Raw genomic sequence first — 24171 nt, forward strand, 5'->3', positions numbered from 1 at the left:
ACCCTCATGGACTACTGATGGGATTGTAAAATGGCGTAACTACTTTGGAAAACAGTTTGGCAGTTCCTGTTAAACACAGAATTATCATATGACCTAACAATTCCACTCCTAGATACACATCCCAAAAAACCCCCAAACATGCATCTGTATAAATACTTTTAGACAAATATTCATAGTAATATTATTCATAATAGCCAAAAAGTATAAATATCTGATGTCCATCAACTAATGAATGCATTTTTTTAAAATGTGATGTCCATATAAAAGAGCATTCAGTTCAGTATTTGGCAATAAAAAGGAATGAAGCACATGCTATATAACATGGATGAACCTTGAAAACTTATGTTAAGTGAAAGAAATCAGTTCCAGAAGACCCGCTTATTGTATTATTCCATTGATATGAAATGTCCAGAATAGGCAGGTCCATTGAGACAGAAAGCAGATTAGTGGTTGCCAAGAGCTGGAAGCAGACTAGCGGAGGGAGAATAGGAGTGAAAGTAAAAGGCTACCAGGTGACTTTTTAGAAGGATAAAAATGTTTTAAAATTGGATAGTGGTGATAGTTGCACAACTCTATGGTTATACTAAAAATCACTAAATTGTGTATCTGAAAATTATGAATTTTAAGGTATCAATTACATCTCAATAAAGCTATTACAAAAATTTTTAAATAACAAAGGAATATACTGGTGCCACACAAGTAGCACAAGAAAGGAGGTATTCAAACGTCAGTGAATGTTTTTAAAAGGACAAAACAGTCTCCTTTCACAAGGAGAAAAGTTGGATCCTGAAAAATGAAACGGTTCTTCACCGATAGAGACAGGTCTGTCACAATGTCACCCACAGGGTCACTACTTACACAGACTACCAAGAGAATGGAGCTGCGAAGTCCTGACCAGGGTCCACACAGAAGAAAAAGCATGTGGGAACGCATGAAAGAGTAGTCATTTTTAAAGACAGTTCCTAGTTGGTATGAAGGGGGCATGAGACAAGTGTAGGAGAGACAAGGGATGACCTCGAGAAGCAGAATAGGTCACGACTAGTGGTTAAGGAAGGCATAATGGTTAAGTACAGGTATTTAGGGGTAGATTCCCCTAGATATGAAAACTGGCTCCACCGTTTACTATGGCTTTGGATAAGTTAGTGCCTCTGAGTTTCAGTTTCCTCATCTGTCAAAAGACGATAATAGAAGTAAGAGGATTAAACAAGTTATTTCACCTTTAATACTTAGAACTTCGCAGCACAAAGGAAGTACCACCACTTACTGCACTACTGTTTGGGGTTCTAGATTTAAGCATATGTTTATCTCATTATCATAAACCAAACAAAAGGAACTGCAGACACTGAAGTGTGGCGTGACAGTGAATTCCTGGTTTGTTGGGCATCACTTTTTGTGCTGCACTGCTTGGCATGTAGAATGTCTCTGACCAGGGATTAAACTCATGCTTCCTGCAGTGGAAGTGCAGAGTCTTAACCACCAGGCTTACCAGGGAAGTTCTGAGCAGCACATTTTATGACAGTAAAAAGTATTAAGACTATGCCATTAACTCCCTTCATTTAATTAAAAAAAAATTTTTTAACCCATCTGTAGTCTTCAAAGCTTCGTGGAATGCAAAAGTGAATAAAGACTCCCTGATTCCAACGGAGAACAGTGGTAAAATGGCAAAATTACCACCCAACAGCTGCCTGGTTGGACTAAGTAAATCAACTTGGTGGCCTTGGTCTTATTTCAAATTCACAATCAGCTGCACTTCCAGCACTCAGCACTAAGAGTATGCACAAAACATCCCTCCAAATAAGGATCAAAGTCTATAGGAGAACTTCTTTTAAGTAAGTTCTGTTGGTGCTTCTTTCTTGTGTACCTTCATGCTATTCTATCAGTTTGGCACTTAAAAATATAAAATGTATTCAAGTGCAAACTTTATAATCTTGGTGACAGGCAAGTACCTGATTCTACTAAAAGACAAATCAATTTCAGTAAATATTAAAGATTTTGTAAAAATTCTTTAAAAGTACTAAGAAATCTTTTTCGAAACTGACACACGCCAATCTCCCACTTTTACCCGTGTAAAAAGGAGTGAAAGATCAAGAGGTATCTTATTTTTAAATCCTGTGTTTATACCTACTAATCTGAAAAACTGATGTCTGTTTCTATAGCTTCTTTAACACCCATAGAAGTGCAAAATATAATTACATAACCCTTGTTCTTAAGAATACTTACTAGTAGGAAAGACAGAAGAAAACAAAGTGAGATCGATTAAAAAAAAAGGACTATAACTCACATACTTTAAAGTAACACATTGAGAGTTTAAAATGGGGAGGAGGGAATTACATTGAAAACAATTTTTTTAATTGAAAACAATTTTTTTCCTTAATTTTAAGGTAAAATGAAACATATGTGAAACGAAGCCAAAAGGTAAGTCATATGCAGGAACACATGAGGAATTGGAAAAAAAGAAAAATGAAGGTGAAAGATAAAAAAGGAAAATTACACATAGATAAATAACAAGTGAAGGACTTTGGAAGGATCAATTACAGTAGTATTAATAGAACTATAAAGTATAAACATGCAACCCACTGAGCCTATATTTTATATTAATCAAAAATATAAAGTGTGAAAAGTCACAGCATTATAAGAGACAAGGCAGGAATTAAAAAAGATTTCATTATTTCACATAAAGTACTGATAATAGAAAAAATCCTTGGGTAGAGGGGAAAAAATCATTTTGAGGAAGGAGGAGATGTCCAACAGAGTATTTGGAGAAATGAACAGGGGTTCTGTGAATTCAGAAGATAAGTACATAGCTATAATAAATAACAAAAGATACAAGGAAGAACATAACTTTTTTTCATGATTACAAGAGAAGTAGTCGATTGAAAGGGATATCTGAATGTTCATAAAAGAGGGGCATTAAAGGTTTGATTAAAATATCTTAAAATGAAATTTAAATTTTTAGGTAGTTTGTTTAATCTTTAACAAAAGTTGTCATAACTTCATCAAATCTTACAATACACTGAATCTTACAAAAACCAAAAATGAATCAGGCATTATTTTATGAGAAGTGGGGAGTAATTTTTCCAACTAAAATTGAGTTAGCATAAAATGGCACATTAGACTATATAGGATCAACTCTGGCAACATTATTAAGAGGGCTGCATTGCAGAAGAAAAATTCAAAACCTTCATGAATTTTCTCCAAGGCTCCTAATCCCATGATATTCAAATAATTGATAATCCTTGTCATTTTTTTCTTTTTCAATTAAGACCTGGTCTAACTTAACTAGATCTTCATTTGACAGTGGGTTTCAATGAGGGACATCCTTAACATCGCTTCCATGGACTTAAAGAAATTTTACATCTGCAAAATTTGTAATTCACTATATACTCATTACTCATTAATTCACTATATACTCATACTGATCGAAGTTTACCAGAATTTAATGCTGAATGCTTATATGTTAAAACAACCTGTAATTGTGGAGCCTACAGTCAGTTAGAAAGTACTCTGCCTTCCTCAGTGCTCTTAACTATGCTTTGTATTGTCTGCATCTTCCCCATCATACACTAATTACTGAAAATAAACAGTCCACACTAGCAGAGTCATTCACATTGCAGGTGCACAAAATAAAACCCCCTGATTAGAGGCAGAAAGGACCCATACAAGGGACCATTCCTGGTAGCCACCTGAGAGGACACAAAAGCCAGTCTAGAAAGGGGAGCTTAAGAAGGCCTGCAGAGATTTGACAAGAGAGCTGTGGTGGGACTAGCCTGGAAGTGTGTGAGCAGAACATTGCTCCTGAGTTTCTAAAGGTTAACTGTGACTAGATTATAAGTTGGCTTTGATTCCATGAAATGTCTAGGAGTAAGAGAGTACCTATAACCAGTCAAAGATGGCCATTCACTCAACAAATATTCCACGAGTATCTATGAGGTGCCACACACAGCTCAAACCCCTGGGGATACGACAGTAAGAGAGACATGTTACTGCCCTCAGGGAACTTAAATTATTGTGAGGAGAAAGACTATGAACCAATAAACAAAAATGTCAGATAATGGAGCACCATAAAGTAGTAAAATGGAGGTAGAGAACTTATATAAGGTAGTCAGAGAGGTAACATTTGAACAAAAAAATCCAAATGAAATGAGGGAGTCACGTGAAGTTCTGAATGTTATTTCAAGGAAAGACAAAATAGAAAATATCTATGAGGGAATATGGCTTCCCTGTTGGCTCAGTGGTAAAGAATCTGTCTACCAAGCATGAAACTCTGGTTCTATACCTGGGTCGGGAAGATCCTCTGGAGAAGCAAATGGCAACCCACTCCAGTATTCTTGCCTGGGAAATACCATGAACAGAGGAACTTGGCAGGCTACAGTCCATGGAGGTGCAAAAGAGCTAGACACAATTCAGCGACTAAACAACAACATAAGGTTATGGATAAGCATAGCTATTCAAAGAAAAGTCAATGTGGGTAGAGAAAAGTGAGTAAGACAGAAGTGGAAGGAGATCAAGCCAGAGAGACTTGCAGAGGCCAAGTCATGCAGGGCCTTAGAAGGCAAGGCAAGAACTAGGATTTCCTAACCATGTGATAGGAAGAAACTGCAGAGCTTACTGACAGGAAAGTAACTAAGAAAGCAGGAAAGTGACAAGATCTGAAATGTGCTTTTTAAAGTCTGGATTACTCTGGTGAACAAAGAAATAATCCTTCTTATTTGACCTTACAGGCTTAAATTATAAACAAGCTAACCTTAAAACCCCTGCCATTAAGCCTTATAGGAATCTGTTGCTGATTTTAAAGGCTTAAAGATAAAAAACAAACAAGCTTTAAATATATTACTGCCAAAAAACACAAAAGAATAAAGAATTATTCTGCATCATTCTTCAAAAAAAAGTAACTGACCTCAATCTAAACCTCACCTGTTCCAAGTTTCAGAAGGCACTGTTCATAAGATTCTTTTTTTTCCTGCCACTCTAGACAGGAGAGTTGTAAAAAAGGGGACTCACGCCAAAAGCCAAAACGCTTTGATTGCCCTCTAGCGCCCATCTTAAAGAATGAAGCCCTTCCCACATTAGTCTGGAAATAGTAATGAACACATGCAAGTTTTGGAATAGAGCTTCTAGCATCCTCTGCTGACAGAATCTTGCAGATGGAATTAAACTGCTTTCTGTTTTAAAGAACACTAATTTTCCTCTGAAGTTAAAATTATTAAGTTTTCTCATATTGTTTTTTAAAAACTTTCTTTCCAGTCAGCTGCAATCACATTAAAACTGGTCATTAATCAAACACTGGTAATGATGATGAAAATAATGATAAAATCCAGCAATTTTGACTACTTAGTATGTGTCAATCTGTTTGTCAAATGTTTACATCAATCATTTCATTTCTCACAGTAATCAATTCCTGAGAACTAAAAGAGAGGTTTTTTTTCCACTTTCAATTCTTCAACCTTTCCTTATGCATGAGGGAAAGAGACTGACTGATACAGGTGGTTGGCAATGACTAAGGCCAAAGGATGAGAAGCCTCAGACCAGAAGTCAGGGAAGCATAGTGGTGGCCCCAACTTGGACTCTTCACCACAGAACGTGCCAACCAGGGAGTCAGAGAAAGTTCATGGAAAACAGGTGCTCACAACTAAAAAGTCACTGTTACATCTAGCCTTTAGTTACAGTCATAAAAATGTAACTTTCAATTTTCTGTAGTAATGGGAAACAGGATAGCAGGGATTATGAAAATCCTCAATAATCCCAAAGTTTCCATTTGATTATGTTACAACCTTCTTTACCTTTAAAATAAAAATCAGAATTGTGCACATGTAATAGATATGGTTTAAAAATCATTTTTCACCTCTTTCCTGACTCCCTTGAATTTTTATTCACCATTCAGTTCAAAGCAAGATATCATGCCTTCAAATACTCACTATGTACTTCTAATTATTTAAAAGTTGGTGTAGTTTAACAAAGTTCTATAACGGTGTGATACCATTTTCACTCGCATTCTATTTGAAAGGACAATTTTATTACTACTGTAGATAAGTAAAATGGATCAAAGGAAAAATAAGCGAAAAGCAAGCTTGTCATCAAAAGAAATTATGATGTACAACATTAACACTTCCAATCCAGTGATTTCAACAGTAACACTAAAGTACTTACTAACCAGCAACTAAAGTAAGATGCATAGTAAAAAAATTAATCACAATCAGTATGCTTAATGTAAAACCATCAACATGTTCTCTGGTAATTTTCCTTTCAATTCTAGTGCTATCAATAACTCAATTTTTAAAAATCTGTGCCTAGAAGAGAGCACAAAGAACTATTAGGGTGACAGGAATGTCCTATATACTTGTTTAGGATAGCAACTACAACTGATACATATAGAATTCTCAAAACTGTTCAAACTGAAACCTTAAGATCTGTGAAAATTACTATATATAATTATACCTCAATCAAAACAATCACATTTTAAGTTTTGTGGGACTGCTTTAAGAAGAGAAAATTACAACTTTTTTTCGCCTCATTTAAAACCATAATTGCATAGACTATTAGTCTATACAATTAAAGTAACTAATTAATCTCATTCAACTGTGGGGCAGTTCTTAAAATTAATAGACTATTATGTAACTAAAAGTTTAAGCTTTGGACAAGGCATATATAATGGCTCTTACAAGAATAGGTGTCTATTTGCATTTCTGTGCTCACATTTCTTCTGTTCAGCCCTCTATCCCTACTTACATTTTCCACGTAAAAACTAGAGATTGATATGTCAAAAATAGAAAATATTCTCAAATGTAATAAAATGACATTTTCAATTATAAAAACCAAATACATTCAATTCCAACTGACAAACATTTACTCTCTCTACTATATTAAAGGCATTATACTAGAGGTTTCAAAGGTTTTTTAAAACTACTGTACTGTTTATATACAAATCCCTGCACCTGAGGTCATCAAGTAGGATTGCAAAGGTGAGGCACAGTAGTTAACATAGGAATAAAGTACTGATTTTACAAAAAAAAATAGTTTGCTAGGCTGAAAACAGCATTGGGAAATAGTAGCACATGAGCTGGCGTCTAGAGAGGCTGCTTGAAGGAAATCATATTTGAAATGGTCTCCAAAGGCTAGAGAGAATTTTAACAAGCAGAAACGGTAGGAATGGAAAGGAAGCATTAAAGTTTTGATCAGTGTCCCCTCAAAACTAGCTGACTCTTTTGTAAAAGAGAATTAATGGGCAAATAGGAATTGGTGAAGTCTAACACATTTACAAATCAGAAAATTTTATTACAGACTTGTACAAGGAGATTGGTGGCTTATGCCCTAAGAACCCCAAAGTAACTTGGGGTTACATCAGCCTGTTCTAATGAGACATTAGACAAGTCCTTCCTTTAAAAAAAAAAAAAAAAAAAAAACAAACCTTGAACTACTGAATTACTAATAGAGCCAGTGCTAAATGAGTAATGAAATATATGTCACTTGTGAAAATAAAAGAGATCAGAGAGGAAGTAAAACTTTTTTAAAAAATGATAATCGTCAATTCAATTAAGGGAAAATTGCTTACTCTGCTTACAATTATAACTTGTTTCACTAAAAAAGAGCATTCTGGGCTTCACTGGTGGCTCAGTGGTAAAGAATCCGCCTGCCAATGCCGGAGACAAAGGTTCGATCCCTGGGCCCGGGAAATCCCACTCACCGCAGTACAACTAGGCCAGCGTGCCACAACTACTGAGCCTGTGCTCTAGAGCCGGTGAGCCGCAACTACTGAGCCCCAGTGCCTAGACCCCATATTCGGCAATAAGAGAAAACCACTGCAACTAGAGAACAGCTCCTGCTCACTGCAACTGGAGAAGGCCCGCGTACAGCAACGAAGACCCAATGCAGCCATAAATAATATTTTTTAAAAATCTTTTTTTTTTTTAAGATACATTCTTCTAGAGTCAAAGTGTAACAGAGCAGGATGAGCAAAGCCCTTGGCAGGCAGCCACTCCTGGGCCTCAGTATTCTGAGTCCTGCTACTAGGCAACAGGTCTTGCTCAGCCATTGGTCAGTGTCTCAGTAGGCCCCGCCTATAAACCACCAACTGTCAATGAGAGACCCTTAGCTGTCCTGCTCACTTATTAGGCAGCACAACTATGGGCCCTGCCCACTGGTAACTGTCAGTGAGTTATCATTGGGGAAGTGAAGCAGTCAAAGCTTAGTAGTGTGGTGGTCATCAGGTGGAGAGTGAGGTAAGAGGCAGATTCAGGCCTCCTCCTGGAGGCCCTCCAGCTCACCCCGCCTTGGGCCAGCAGATGAGCTGGATGGCCCAGGGAACAGACTGGGGACTATGTCCTGAGGACTCCAGAGCCCTCACTAAGGCTCTCCACTAGTCACGGCCCAGGCCTTGATGCAGCAGGTGTACCTCTCCCTGTCTCTGCAATGCAACAGCAGTGGCTGTCCGCCTGGTCACAGTCTGTAAAACCTGGTCTCCCCATCTGGGTGGCCTGAGAAGAGTGAGGGCCAGGTGGGCTGGGTGCCGAGCTCCCTCAGGAATGACAGCTGGGCAGCTTATAGGAACTGGCCCTGAAGGAGCTGCCAACTTAGATCTGCCTTCTCTTACCCAGAAGTGGGACCCTGGAAGGTGAACGTTGTGCCTTGGGACTTTGCCCTTTCTTGTCAGGACAAAGAATAAAATTCATCTGATAGAGATTTACAGGAACATCGTGACCTGACCATGACTGGATCTCAAGAACAAAGCATCTGACACCGAGAAGTCTGCAACAACGAACCATGCCCATCCATCACCTTTCGCTTTTAAAGGGACTTGCTGGAAGCTTTCAGTTATTTCGGGGTTCTTAGGGCATAAGCCACCAATCTCCTTGTACAAGTCTGTAATAAAATTTTCTCTGTTCCAAACTCTATTGTTTAGTACTGATGGGCCTCACTGTGTGTCAGGCACACAGGCTTGCGAATTCAGTAACAAAAGCACTTAAAATTTACTTTTTTTGTTAAGATCTCTTACTCGGAATTCTTTTGTAAAGTTAAAAAGAAATCTAGGGCTTCCCTGGTGGTCTAGTGGTTAAGAATCTGCCTGTCAATGCAGGGGACACAAGCTTCATCCCTGGTCTAGGAAGATCCCACATGCCACATAGCAACTAGGTCCACGCACCACAACGACTGAGCTTTAAGGCCCTAAGCCTGTGCTCCGCAGCAAGAGAAGCCACGGCAATGACAAGCCCGAGCACTGCAACTACAGAATAGCCTCTCTCCACTTGCCGTACTAGAGAAAACCCTGAGCAGCATCAAAGATCCAGCACAGCCACAGTAAATTATAAAAATTAAATAAATAGGACAAATTAACCTTTCTGGGGAAAAAAAAGTATTTACTGATTGTTCAGTGGTTCTTATTCAATTCTTTTTTGTACCGAAAAACTTTATAGTGTTATTTATAGTCTCTCATCTGAATGGTTATATTTTGTTGCTGCTATTTTTGTTGCAAAACGGGTTTTTCAATTTTAACCCTTTAAACTTAGACACTATCAATTCTGCTTTGATTAGTCCCCTTTTGTTTTAGGTAGCTTCATATCAAATACAATAACATTCTCACCTTTTTCTAATATATAGTCTTGATTATTTCAGTCTGTTTAGCAAAAATGTCTGGAATAATATAATAATGTGACAGTTACCACCTTTTATTCTTAATTTTAAAGGGAATACCTCTAGTGCTCCTTAATTATGTATAACACTGACTGGTGATGTGAAGCATGAATGAATCATTTAATACAATATTAAAGTTTCCTTTTAGTTTCATTTTATAATATTTTCTTAGGAATCATGTTAACTATTTTAAATTCCATTTTTGTTATATATTAAAAGAGAGGATCAAAAAAAAAAAAAGAAAAAAAGAGAGGATCATAATGATAAATACCAGCCACCATTCTAAGGGTTTTATATATATATTTATTTGTTCACTTATTCAACCATCCAGACCACTGAGTTAGGTGTTTTATTAGCCCTGTTTTACAAGGGAGGAAAGAAAGACACAGAGAGGTTAGAGAAGTCAAGTAATTACAAAAGTCACACGGCTTCAAAGTCCATTTCTCTAATCACTACCTTATATTGCCCCCTGTATCTGTATTTTATTGACTGGACTACAATCATAGAAGTCCAGTCAACAGCAGAAATTGAGAGATGATTTAACATAGCTACTCACACTGAAGTAATGTAAGATTAGGCTAAGGTGGTAGTAACGGAGACAGAAATGGAGAGATCTGGTATATACTTTGGAGACAGAGCTAGTAAGACTAGTTAAAGAATTAAGAGATTGGATGTAGAGTAAGAAGGAAAAAAAGGAATCAACAATGGTGACTAGGTTGTGGCTTATCCTTAGCAAGTATTGAGAACCTTGTTTCCTGTTTTTTATATTAATCTTATTTATGTATCTTGGTTTCCCTTTTATCATTCATTCTTCCTAAAGTATGCTTTCTTATAGCATATCATCTCTAAATCTTTTTTGGAACAAGGTAAAACATACAAAACCAAGATTATTCACAAAGACTTAAGACATTTTACATCCAATACTGTTCTCTTTGGGTTTGTTCTATACCCATCCTAGATTTTTCTTCTTACGGGGGTGGTGGGACAGGGGCGGGGAGCTGCACTAGGTCTTAGTTGCAACATATGAACTCTTAGTTGTGGCATGTAGGATCCAGTTCCCATACCAGGGATCAAACCCCGGCCACCTGCTTTGGGAGGTTGGAGTCTTGGCCACTTGACCATCAGGGAAGTCCCTGACCTAAATTTTTTAATTAAGATCACAACTGCCTTATAATAAAGGACTGCTTTTTGTAATCCCATCATTTGTTCCTAATGACAGGCACAGTGTATGATCAAATTGGAAACTGGAAAAGAACAGAAAAATACAGGGCAGAAATAAACATTATTCTCACTCCTATAACATAGAAGGAAGCAATGGGAGGACTTTTTACCATACACATGCAACATTTAAAATTTTTAAATCATAATGTCCATACAGTTTTATGAGCTCTCCTTAGTGCTAATGAAAACTCTTAGCATGCCTAATGACTACATAATACTTTCATATGACTACATAACAATTTGCTGGTCCTTCCCCCACTATCAGATATTTATTTACATTATTTTTAATTATTCCAATATTTCAGTTATTTTCAGGTTTTTTAGATATGGAAACTTTCTGCCAAGAGAAAGCTCTGAGCAAGCCTAACATAAAAAAGAGCTAGCCTTGTTGAATATAGGAGAAGGGCCCAACCCCACCAAAACTACCCTTCAATCGTGTTCCACGGAACACATTCTGAAAACCACTACAATATGCAGTGCTGTGATAAACATCTTTGTGCATAAAGCTTTTTCCAAATTTCCTGAGGCTAGAATCTCAGAAGTCATAGTACTAAGTTTAAAAAAAATAAACATCATTAAGCCTCCTGATATTTAGTAATAATAGTCTCAGTAACTATCAGAGCTACTGCCTCAATTTCTAGAGTATTACCTGGTCACAGCACTTCACAAAATTTGACAGTTATAATAAGTTTAATTCATGATAGGCACAAAAGGATGTAAAAATGAGTAAGATTTAAAAGGACAGGAGTTTACTATCTCTCCCAAGTCATCTTTGGAAGCAATTAAACACAAACGCTTAGAGACATCAACCTTCACGTGTCATTAAAGAAACATTTTTCATAAAATAAAAATCAAAATAAATGTTATTTCTAAGCTATTTGGAAGAAAGAATGTTCTTAAGTAAGTTTAATATGGAAACTTCAAAGTGGCTTCATTAGCACAGAGAAGCAGGGCAGCAATTCCATATCCTTCTTTTAAGAAAATATCATTTTGTAAGCAATAACCCACATCCATAAGTATCCATGAGGCATGATACTGATCATAACCTATGAAGGTAACCTAATTTAGTTAACCTATGACCCCAACTGTGACTATTTCAGTGAGAAGTCACAAATGGTTTGGGAAGAGGTACATCAGAATAACCTATAAAGACTTTTTTTTTTGGTAAATTATTTAATTGGAGGCTAATCACTTTACAATATTGTAGTGGTTTTTGCCATACATTCACATGAATCAGCCATGGGTGTACATGTATTCCCCACCCTGAATCCCCCTTCCCCTTCCCTTCCCATCCCATCCCTCAGGATCGTCCGGTGCACCGGCCCTGAGTGCCCTGTCTCACGCATTGAACATGGACTGGCGATCTATTTCACATACGGTAATATACATGTTTCAATGCTATTCTCTCGAATCATCCCACCCTCACTTTCTCCCTCAGAGTACAAAAGTCTGTTTTTATATCTGTCTCTTTTGCTGCCTCACGTGTAGGGTCATCATTAACATCTTTCTAAATTCCATATATATGCATTAATATACTGTATTGGTGTCTTTCTTTCTGACTTATTTCACTCTGTATAATAGGCTCTAGTTTCATCCACCTCATTAGAACTGATTCAAATGCATTCTTTTTTAATACCTGAGTAATATTCCATTGTGTGTATGTACCACAGCTTTCTTATCCATTCATCTGCCGATGGACATCTAGGTTGCTTCCATGTCCTAGCTACCGTAAACAGTGCTGTGATGAACACTGGGGTACTATGAAGACTTTTGTTATAACACAGATTGCAGGAGCTGGGGCCGGTTCACCCTAGTCCTACTGACCTGACCTCTGAATTACAGAACCTATGAATATACATTTTTTTAACTGTACCAAATATGATTCTTACATTCAGATTAAGAATCACTGAATTATTAAAAATATTTATCCTTAATTTCAATAACACTTGCTGAAATATTTAGCCATTCAAGTGTGTAAATCTGGTTACTTTCCTAAAAAATATAATAGAATGTAAAAGCGGCAAAGGAGCAAACTGGAAAAGAGGTTGGAGGGGAAACTGCATGTATGCAAGTTAAGAGCCAAGAGCAAGTAGATAGACAAAGAGTAAAACAAAAGATACAAAAGGGTGATGGTGATGAAAAAAAAAAGAAGAGGAGGTCAAGGGCACCTACAGAATGGTTAACAGCCTCAGTAAGCAGACAGGACAATTCTGATTTATTTCAAATAGTAAAACATATAGCTAGCATTCTGCCTATAAAACATTCTCCTATATTTTGTTTACTATTACCTCAAACTGATTTCCTGAAGGAACTAAATTCAGTTTCTGAATCAACAAGCAAAGAATTACCAGACTCTAAGTCCAACCAACCACAAAAACAAAATTCTTTAAAAGGCCAGAAACATTTGAACTCAACATTAAAACTTCAGCCCAACACTGCTATGTAAACCACCTACAATGAATCATGCTAATTTGTCTGTCTAGATCCCACAGTAACATTCATAGTCGAGACAGTATTCAGTAGATTTCCTTTGCCTATGACTCCTAATTCTACTATTGCTTGATCTAGAAGGCTGCCAATAACCCACTTATCAAATATAATACAGGATAAAACTTTGTTGTCACTCAGAACTTAAAAAAGAGACTGAGGTTGCCACTCATTAAGTCTGAAAACCGAAGGCCTCCATTCAAGACCAATATAATTTACCTGAATCTAGGAAGGCCACTGCCAAGCCACATCACAATGTTTCCAAATATCCAAGCTATCTGCTTCACCTACCATCTCTGCCTTAGTCTTTAAAATGTTGGTTGTGATATGTATTGGAAAGAAAAATAGGAGAAATGGAAACAAGGAACCTCCCACTTTTATTTTATCTCCAATCTAAAGCTTCAGACTTAATCCATTCACAATGCTAACAAGTACTCCATTATCAACTGGTGGTGGTTTAGTCACTAAGTCAAGTCTGACTCTTGCAACCCCATGGACTGTAGCCCACCAGGCTCCTCTGTCCATGGAAATCTCCAGGCAAGAATACTGCAGTGGGTTGCCATTTCGTTCTCTAGAGGATTTTTCTGACCCAGGGATCAAACCTGGGTATCCTGCATTGCACGCAGATTCTTTACTGACTTAGCTATGAGGGAAAGTGAAGTCACTCAGTCATGTCCGACTCTGCGACCCCATGGACTGTAGCCTATCAGGCTCCTCTGTCCCTGGGATTTTCCAGGCAAGAGTGCTGGAGTGGGCTGCCATTTCCTTCTCCAGGGGATCTTCCCAACCCAGGAATCAAACCCGGGTCTCCCACATTGCAGGCAGATGCTTTACTGTCTGAGCCACCATTATCAGACAGTGTATACTTTAAAACTGAAGCCGTTATTGGCACAAATCACCAGCAGCCTTGCTGTGACCCACATGTTATCCAATCACCATTTTCTCTTTACTACGTTTACAAGAGGAAAGGCACACTATAAAAAGTTTTACTACCAAAAGGAACCAATACATAATCTTATAAAAAAAAATAGAAAGCTGTTATTCAGTCTCCTGATACACTTCAGTTACAGCCATGAGAAGCTAAAGCTTTCAAACAGGCTTCTGAGATCCAGACCCAAGCATGTTTTCCCTTCTCTGCCTAGCTGCACTTCGGGTTTACTCACGTATCAGTTCCAAGTCAAGGGTTCTGTCTTCACTAACACTATATTCTAGACAAGTTGACTTTCCCATCTTCCCAAATCTAATCTTGTGCACTGTGCCCTTGTTTCAACCATTCACTCTTCCTAGATTGGAGGTGGGGTCCTCCCACCTCACCCATCAAAACGTTACCCTCTACAAGGCTCGTTCCAATTCCACATCCTTCAGCAGTACAGGCATTCCCTTTTACCCTTGGTTTTTGTTTCCCTCAATTTCAGTTCCCCTTGGTATGAAAATACTATTAAATGGAAAGTTCCAGAAACAAACAATTTGTGAGTTTTAAACTGTATGCCTTCTTGGGCAACAAGACAGAATCTCAAGTTATCCTGTTCCTTCCTGCCCAGCAAGTACACCATTCCTTTGTAGGACATATGCCACCACCAGTCACTTTAGTCTGTAAAGATATCACTGTTTGTGTTCAAATAATTCTCATTTTACTTAATAATGGCCCCAAAGTGCAAGAGGGATGCTGGCAATTCACATATGCCAAAGAGAAGCTATAAAGTGCTTGCTTGGAACAAGCAACAAAGCCCCAGGATTTGAGTTCAACAAGTGTATGAGTTCTCCTTCTTTCCCTTCTTGGCTCCTGCCATTTCTGGGTCCAGTGATCACTATCTTATTAAAGGCCTCCTATTTGGCCCTTGTATACTCCAACTCCTTACAGTTTATCTCCAGCAGGCTCCAAGAGTTCCAAACCAAACTGATGTTACTACAAGGGTGGAAGCTGGTTTCAGATATGTAACACCTCAGCTTAGATCAAGCAGAGTGAGACTTCTGCTCTGCTAGGCAGGACTATGCCCCTGCACAGCAGAAAGAAGTTACAAAAGAACGAGACCTCTGCCCCAATTCCCAAGAAGTTATCTTCAGTATGAAGTCTCTCAGGGGAGTGTTGTTAGGAGAAGCACACTGACTGAAACTGCCCACCCTGGCCAGGCACCACAGTAACCGTTCGTGTGAGTTATTTTATGACAGGAGGTCCTAGTAAGGAACACAGAATAAGCAAGCCACCACCAACCAGAAGAGTTTGGGAAAGGTCAAAGGGAGAAGCCATGTTTCTGACCATGTCCCAGAATCCTTCCTGCTGGCATCCGTCTTGGCTGAGCAATGAGTATGCCACCAGGAAGGACGAGGCAGACTGATTAGCCAAAGACAACCTGGAAACTAATCCCATCACCATGAAACCCGAGACTGGGAGACACCAGGCAGAGCAGTTCTCCTGGGTTCCCTTACCCTGCTGCTCTCCGCCTGGGCGCCCTTTCCAATAAATTCTCTTGCTTTGTCAGCACATGTCTTCCTCAGACAATTCTTTTCTGAGTGTTAGACAAGAACCCACTCCTGAGGCCCTAGAGGGGGTCCTGCTTCCTACAACGGGTGAAAAGTTAAAAAGTACTCAACTTGATAAGGAAAGGAAAAAAAACGGTATGCGGAGGTTGCTAGGATCTATAGTAAGTACCAATCTATCTGCGAAACTGTGAAGAAACCAAAAGAAACTCATGCTAGTTTTGCTGCCACACCTCAGATTGCAAGTTATAGTCACAGTGCATGATAAATGCTTAGCTAAGATGGAAAAAACATTGTATCTGCACAACAACATATTTTGAGAGAGAAGGAAAGACCACATTCACATACAGGCATACCTTGTATTAATATCCTTTACTGAGTCTTTAAAAATTGAAGATTTTATGTCAGCTCTGCTTGGAACAAGTCTGTTGGCACAATTTTTCCAATACTTTCTCTCAATTCATGTCTCTGTGTCATGTTTTGGTAAATTTCACAATATTTCAAACCCTCCACAAGTAAAGAGATTACAATTCACTGAAGGCTCAGACAGTAGTTAAGGATTTTTAGCAATCATGTATTTTTAAATTAACATATGTACCTTGTTTTAAATACAATGCTGCACTGCACAGTTAACAGACTATAGTGTAAACATAACTTTTATATGCACTGGAAAACCAAAGAGTTCTTGTAACCTGCTGTATTTCAACATTTGCTTCATTATGGTGGTCTGGAACCCAACCAGTATTTATCTCCAAAGTATGCCAGTAACTTTATTACAATATATTGATATGAATGTTCTAAGTTACTGTTGTTAGTCTCTCAATGTACCTAATTTATAAATTAAATCTTATCATAGGTATGCACATACAGGAAAAACACAGCATATATAAGGTTCGGTACCATCCGCAGTTTCAGGCATCCACTGGGGTCTTGAAACATATCCCTCCTGAATAAGGGGGGACTGCTGTACTTCTCTAGATCTGATTAGCCTCATCTCATTAGCCTCATCTTTCCATTTCCCTCTAGTAAGAAAACTCAGCTACACATAAATCACATGACAGTTTCACCACAATATCAACTGCATATGCATGCTCAATCGTGTCCAACTCTTTGCGACCCCATGGACCGTAGCCTGCCAGGCTCCACTGTCCATGGAATTTTCTAGGCAAGAACACTGGAGTAGGTTGCCAGTGCCTACTCCAGGGAATCTTCCTGACCCAGGGGTTGAACCCGTGTCTCTTAAGTCTCCTGAAATGGCAGGCAAATTCTTTACCAACTGCGCCACCAGGGAAGCCCGGGTATCATGTACTTGCACACAATTAGGTCCTCACTATGGCAACATCATTTCCCCTCAAAACACCATTCTGCCTTCTCCGTTCTCTCTTCCTCAGCCCATTCTCAGCAACACAAACCTGCATTAGTCAGCTGAGGCCACCATAACAGAACACCATAGACTGGGTGGCTTAAAGATCAGAAAGTTATTTTCTCACAGTTCTGAAGGCTAGAAGTCCACAACCAACATGCCAGAAAACTTGGTTTCTGTTGAAGATTTTTTTCCTGTCTCCAGGAGAATCTTACCAACTCAGAAATCAAACCCAGGTCTCCTGCATTGCAGGAAGATTCTTTACTGACTGAGATATGAGGGACGATGAGTATATAAATCACTCCAGAGTACTAAGCAGAGTTCCCTGTGCTATACAGTAGGTTCTTATTAGTTATCAATTTTATATATAGTAGTTTGCATATGTCAATCCCCATCTCCCAATTTATCCCTTCCCAGCCCTTCCCCCTTGGTAACCCTAAGTTTGTTTTCTACATCTGTGACTCTTTCTGTTTTTCAAGTAAGTTCATTTGTACCACTTTTTAAGATTCCACATACAAGCGATTTCTTAAATTACCACTGAAATACTTACTTCCTCCTCTTCTGAATCACCATCATCATCATCTTCCTCTTCCACATCTTCTGCAAGAGGTGGAGGTAAAGGACCAAGAACACCTTCCTCCATAGGATTAACCGGTTCTTCCACCATTTTAAGGGGTAAAGGGGGGCCAATTAACTCATCATCAGAAGAGTCAGAACTCTCGTCACTCTCACTGCTACTTGTATCCCTGAAAATACAGAAACAGAAACTCATCGCCTTTGCTGCAAAAAAGAACATACTCTGGAGACAGTATTGATTTCTCAGGAAGCCCTATTTCTCCTTTTAACAACTGAGTTTTTTACAATGTTTTTAAATTTGTAATCCAAACATTAATTGTGTGGCTCAAATATTTATCTTTTGAATTATACGTATATTTCTTTCTTAAGTAATGTCAAGAAACATATTTTAATTGTTAATTGTATGATTAAAAAATAAGCAAAAATTTTTTATTATATTTTTTAAACATATTCATGTTTTTCAGGTAGAGTAATATTCTTTCATCTATTATTGTTTAAGGACACATTTTGTATGAGTTTTTTCTTTGAAATTTTGTGAGTTGTGTACTATGGTCCACGATATGGTCAGTCTTGCATATTTTATGTAAACTTGAAAAAAATAAGAATTCCCATTGTTGGGCTGAGTGTTCTGTAGACTTCAATCAAAGGTGTTGGCTGAGGGAATCCTTAAGGTCCTTTCTCTCCTTGCTGACTCATAGCTCACTGTCCATCAGTCACAGACACGAACGCTGACATCTCACACTAAATGCAGACGTGCCTATTTCTCCTTTCAGCTCCTTCCCTTTCTGCTTCAGGCGTTTCAAAGCTCTAATGCTAGGAGATGCACATTCAGGACTACCATGTGTTCCTGAAGAACTGCCTTCAAATACCATTTAATCTTAAGAAAGTAAAAAACTTCTCTTATCTATCCTATCTAAATACAGTTAAAAGTCAAAGACAAAACCTCAGAGCAATTATATGTTAGAGGCCCATCAGATAACCCTCATGAACCAGCAGAACAACTGTGGAAGAAAAACTACAGAATACTACACCGTAAGAAAGAAAACCATGGAGAGAACCAACGCCTCTATGTACTGTGTGTGAATACAATCACTGTTTGTCACAGGAGCAAATAAAGTAAGAAATGAATATTACTGCAAAAGATTTCAATACATTGTCTGAAATACAAATTATTTCTCTCTTTAATTCAAGTATGCTGAGTTGCTAAAATTGTTAAATGTAGCTTCCTTGGACTGTAAAAGATACCTTATTCTAGGCAGTATCCTATTGAATCTCCACTATTTTTCTACCCAACACATGAGCTGCTGCTGCTGCTAAGTCAAGTCAGTCGTGTCCGACTATGTGCAACCCCATAGATGGCAGCCCACCAGGCTCCTACGGCCCTGGGATTCTCCAGGCAAGAATAGTGGAGTGGGTTGCCATTTCCTTCTCCAACAACACATCAGAGGACTATCATAAGTGAGGTGAAAGTGTCAGTCACTCAGTCATGTCAGATTCTTTGCAACCCCATGGACTGTAGCCCACCAGGCTTCTCTGTCCATGGGATTGTCCAGGCAAGAATACTAGAGTGGGTTGCCATTCCCTTCTCCAGAGGATATTCCTGACCCAGGGATCGAACCTGAGTCTTCTGCACTGCAGTCAGATTCTTCAGTCTGAGCCACAGGAAATCCAACAGGGGACTATTATATACTCTCATTAAAGTCTTTATCAAACACCTCTATACATTCTGTAGCAACCACCATCCACCATCCCTCTATTGACTACCCCTTCCCAGAAGATTGAGAATTGCAATTTTAACAATTAATCTACCAAATAATTTTATAGGAGTCAAAGTGTCCTTGCCATCTAATGAAGTATCTTCACTATATAAGTTCCACGAAGGCAGAAATTTAAAGTCTGTTGTGTTCCCTGCTGTGGCTCTATCAGCTAAATGATGCTTGATATCAGTAACAACTGAAAAGGGACTTCCCTGCCAGTCTGGTGGTTAAGACTCTAAGCTTCCACTGCAGAAAGGGCACAGATTCAATCGATGGTCAGGGAACTAAGATCCCACATGCTATGTAGCAGTGGTTTATTCACTAAGTCGTATCTGACTCTTGTGACCCCATGGACTGTAGCCCACCAGGCTCCTCTGTCCATGGGATTACCCAGGCAATAATACTGGGGTGTGTTGCCATTTCCCTTCTCCAGGGGATCTTCCCGACCCAGGGACCAAACCCCAGTCTCCTGCATTGCGTGAGGGTTTTTTTACCACTGAGTCACCAAGGATTTCCATATAACACAGTACTGACTCCTTGGTTACAGCTGTAAAAAGATTTACCTTACTATTTTGTTTCCCAAGTCCCCAGTTGTCTCACCAAACTTACCCACTAATCAGAAAGTACGGCAAAAGAGATTTCTAGGCAGTTTTCTTATGAGATGACAGGTTGTTCTTCACTGGCTTTCATTCTCTCTCTCTCTCTACCCATCTCTCTCTGCCTCACTGTTTTTCTCCATTGAGCTCTGTGCCCCCATGCTCCTCTTGGAAATACAGGCTGAATATGCTCAGCTTTTGCCTAGGTTGTGGGGCATTTTCTGGCACCTGTACTACAGACAACTTTTATTACAGGCTGAATTGTGTCCCCAAAATACTCATATATTGAAGTCCTAACTAGCAGTACCTCAGAGTATGACTGTATTTAAAGACAGGGCTTCAGAGAAGTGATTAAGCTAAATGATGTCTGTAGGGATGGGCCCTATTATAACTGGTGTCCTTATAAAAAGAGAAAACTTGAACAGAACTTAGGTGGAAGACAACGTGAAGAAATAGGGAGAAGATGGCCATCTACAAGCCAAGAAGAGAGGCCAGTGAACCCTGCCTTCATGTTGGTCCTGGACTTCTAGACTCTCTAACTGTGGGAAAATAAATTTCTGTTGTTTCAGCCATCTAGTCTGCGCTAGTTTGTGATGAAAGCCATGACAAACTAGTACAGCAGCATCTTCCTTTCTTTTCTCCCCTTAATTAGTGAACTAAAGAAATATATGGAACATCTACCATAAGCAAGATATTGTGCTGGACACAGAGAGAGCTGGGGAAAAGTACAGGATAAAGAGAAACGTTAAGACACTGGGCTTCCCTGAGAGTTCAGAGGTTAAGAATCTGCCCGCCAATGCAGGGGACAGATCTGATCCCTGGTCCGGGGAGATCCCACATGCTTTGGGGCAACTGAGCCTGTGGGCCACAGCTACTGAGCCCCTACACCTAGAGCCTGTGCCCTGCAACAAGATAAGCCACTGTAATGAGAAGTGCACACACCGCAACCAGTGAGCCCCTGCTCATTGCGACTAGAGAAAGCCAGCACACAGCAACAAAGACCCAGAGCGACCAAAAAGTGAATTTTCAAAAAACAGTTTACATAGCCAATTTGACAATTTAAAACATACCTCAACAACAGAATTCTTGTACGATTCCACCCAGATTTGGAGTCCGTATACCTATTTATACTGCTTGAAGTTCTTAGTAATTATGTTATATAGTATTAAGTTTCACTTTAAAGTAATTTTAATATTAATGGCTGCTTTCTCCTATCACTCAATAAACTTCACAATGTGCCACTGTTTAAATTCTTTCTCAGTTATAAAGGATCCTACCAAAAAAAGTTATCATGAATACAGAGTTTGGGGAAAGGGACAAAAGACGTAAATGACACAATAAACATGAAAAAAATAACCAACTTGTCAATATCTTTCCAACTTTACACAGTTATACTCTGCAGTCAAAGGCAGAGTTTTAATGCTACATCTGGAATACTTTAGAAAAATTTGACTGATTCACAATGTGACAAAGGACTTTGTTGTGGTCCTAGAGATCTACAACTGCCTGAAATGGGAGAAATTATGCAAGCTTTACAGTATGAGGAACTTTGCCTAAATTGTGTTACTAACACCTAGAAAATGACAGTAAAGACAAACACCTGGAAGATGATTTAGAGCAAGCTCTGGCCACATTCGAGCCTGAAGATGTCGGTTCAAGATCTTCATTTTGCCTTCTTAATTCTTTCTCTCTGTTCATTTCTTCCTCTCTTTCTCTTGCTTCTGAAAAGGTCATAAAAATTTTTTTCAACAGTTAGACTTCAAAATTTATTATTTAAAATGTTGAAAACTAACAAAATTACAAAGATATAACACAGAAGTGTTACCGTAATAGCAAAAAACTATCACTCTAAATGCCCAACAATGAGAAAACAACTGAATTTTACTGTATATCAACACAGTAAAAAATACAGCCAATAAGAATAATGATAGAAGGGAATTCCCTGTTGTCCAGTGGTTAGGACTTGGTGTTTTCACTGTGTTGGCCCAAGGTTAGGGAACTAAGATCCTGCAAGCCACATGGAGCAGCCGAAAAATATATATAGAAAATATACAAATCTGGGAAAATATTAACAGACAGGTAAGCAAAATTAGAATATGAAGAGTATATGAACCATGACTGCAGTATGCAAAAAGACGTGGCAAGTGACAAGAAAGTGTTCAAACATAAGATTTTAGGTAACCTCACATTTTAATATTTTAAACTATAAATTCAGCACTCTCTTCCTTTCCGATTTTCCCAAACTGAATTTTTGGCCAGAGACTTGATACCAAAATTATGAGAAAAACTGAATTACATCAAGTTTCCAGAGTTTTTACCTTGGAAAGACAAAACAAATTTATCCAAGGAAATCTAATCTTCCTCCTCTAATAATTTCATTCAGCAACTGGAGGGAACATAGGAAGGAAATTAATTATATGAATAAGGCTTGTTCTCGATTGCTACCATCCTCAATGACCTGAGATAATCTTTAACACTCTTTTTGAAATTTAATAGTGAAGAATAATACACCCAAAGTTAAGCAATATCAAAGGGCACTTACTGGAATGCTGCACTATTCAGGGTCTTTTGTTGCTAGGATATAGAGGGTGAGTAACTAGGAAACAGGCAGCAAGCGTTAACAACTAGTCATTCATTTCAAACATGGAAGATTAAAAAACTCTCCAGGAAGTTGTAAGGCACAGTCACATTAATTTCTTTTGTGCTCTCCATTGGGCTGAGGTGGGTCAGGAGTTAACAGTTCCGCACTCTGATGCTGGGGAGGTTGAAAACAGTAAGAGAAGGATAATGCCCAAATTTAAGAGTGAGCCTGCTGGGCTCCTACCTTCATCCTGCCTCCCTAGTAATTCCCTCTGTACCCTCCAGGGTGAGGGAGGGCGGGGGAGCTGAGAGAGGCTGGGGAGTGAGGCAGGGGAGGCCACACTTGGACTGCAGGCTCAGGTCTTAGGGGCAGTTCTGACACTAATCAGGAATGGACCCTAAGGCACACATCATTAGTCACCTATTAGCAGCCACTTCTCCCTTTTTCCTTGCAAAGGAAACCACAGTTCTCCTGATGCTGGGCCCCTTCCTGTCTAGAAGGAGTAAAGTTTGATTTCAAGTGAACCATAGTGAACCTGCAAGGGCTGTTTTTGCAACTGATGTACCACACTAATGCTGGCTAATAACACATGAGAGGAAGTCAGCTGGAGGTACATTTGAGAAAGGTTTTTTTACTCCTAAAGAGTTACACAAAAGTCTTTCAGCCTGTGGATGCAGTCATCTGTATGTTAACAAAATTTTGAGTCATGAGGACGGTGAGCTTAGGATAAGACAACACTCTAAAGCTGACAAAGCAGAAAAAAGGGGAAAAATCTTTAAGTTTTTTGTATCAGGATTCAGAAGATGGAAGAGTCCCTCCCATTCCAGAGATCTTGTCATGGTGTGATACTAAACTTTTCTTATTTAAGCCATTTTTTATTAGGTCTCCTATGACTTCTTTGGAATGAAAACAGTGACAGACTTTATTTTCTTGGCTCCAAAATCACTGCAGGCGGTGACTGCAGTTATGAAATTAAAGATGCTTGCTCCTTGAAGGAAAGCTATGACAAACATACACATCGTATTTAAAAGCAGAGACATCACTTTGCCAACAAAGGTCTGAATAGTTAAAGCTATGGTTTTTCCAGAAGCCATGCATTGATGTGAGAGTTGGACTATCAAGAAGGCTGAGCATCAAAGAATTCATACTTTTGAACTGTGGTGTTGGAGAAGACTCTTGAGAATCCATTGTACTGCAAGGAGACCAAATCAGTTAATCCTAAAGGAAATCAACCCTGAATATTCATTGGAAGGACTGATGCTGAAGTTGAAGCTCCAATACTTTGGCCATCTGATGCGAAGAGCTGACTCACTGGTAAAGACCCTGAGGCTGGCAAAGACTGAGGCAGGAGGAGAAGGGGACGAGAGAGGACAAGATGGTTAGATGGCCTCACGACTCCATCACCGACTCGACGGACATGAGTTTGAGCAAGCTCGGGGAGCTGGTGATGGACTGGGAAGCCTGGTGTGCTGCAGTCCATGGGGTTGC

At 38.9% G+C, this 24171-nt stretch overlaps 1 protein-coding gene across 2 annotated transcripts in view; it reads right to left on the bottom strand.

The window, feature by feature from the left end:
* Positions 1 to 24171, bottom strand: part of WDR70 (WD repeat domain 70) — a 275928-nt gene that overhangs the window by 242026 nt on the left and 9731 nt on the right. Inside the window, exons 2-4 of one of the 2 annotated variants that reach the window (XM_027980102.3) lie at positions 22421 to 22488; positions 21703 to 21823; positions 17724 to 17919 (exon numbers count right to left, since the gene is read on the bottom strand). In XM_027980102.3, coding sequence (XP_027835903.1) covers positions 17724 to 17919; positions 21703 to 21800 — 294 coding nt within the window. In that variant the 5' untranslated portion in view covers positions 21801 to 21823; positions 22421 to 22488. The remainder of the gene's footprint in view (positions 1 to 17723; positions 17920 to 21702; positions 21824 to 22420; positions 22489 to 24171) is intronic. The other variant, XM_004017038.5, reaches the window with a different exon arrangement.

The sequence above is a fragment of the Ovis aries genome, chromosome 16, assembly GCF_016772045.2.
Source record: "Ovis aries strain OAR_USU_Benz2616 breed Rambouillet chromosome 16, ARS-UI_Ramb_v3.0, whole genome shotgun sequence".
NCBI classification, from domain to species: Eukaryota; Metazoa; Chordata; class Mammalia; order Artiodactyla; family Bovidae; genus Ovis; species Ovis aries.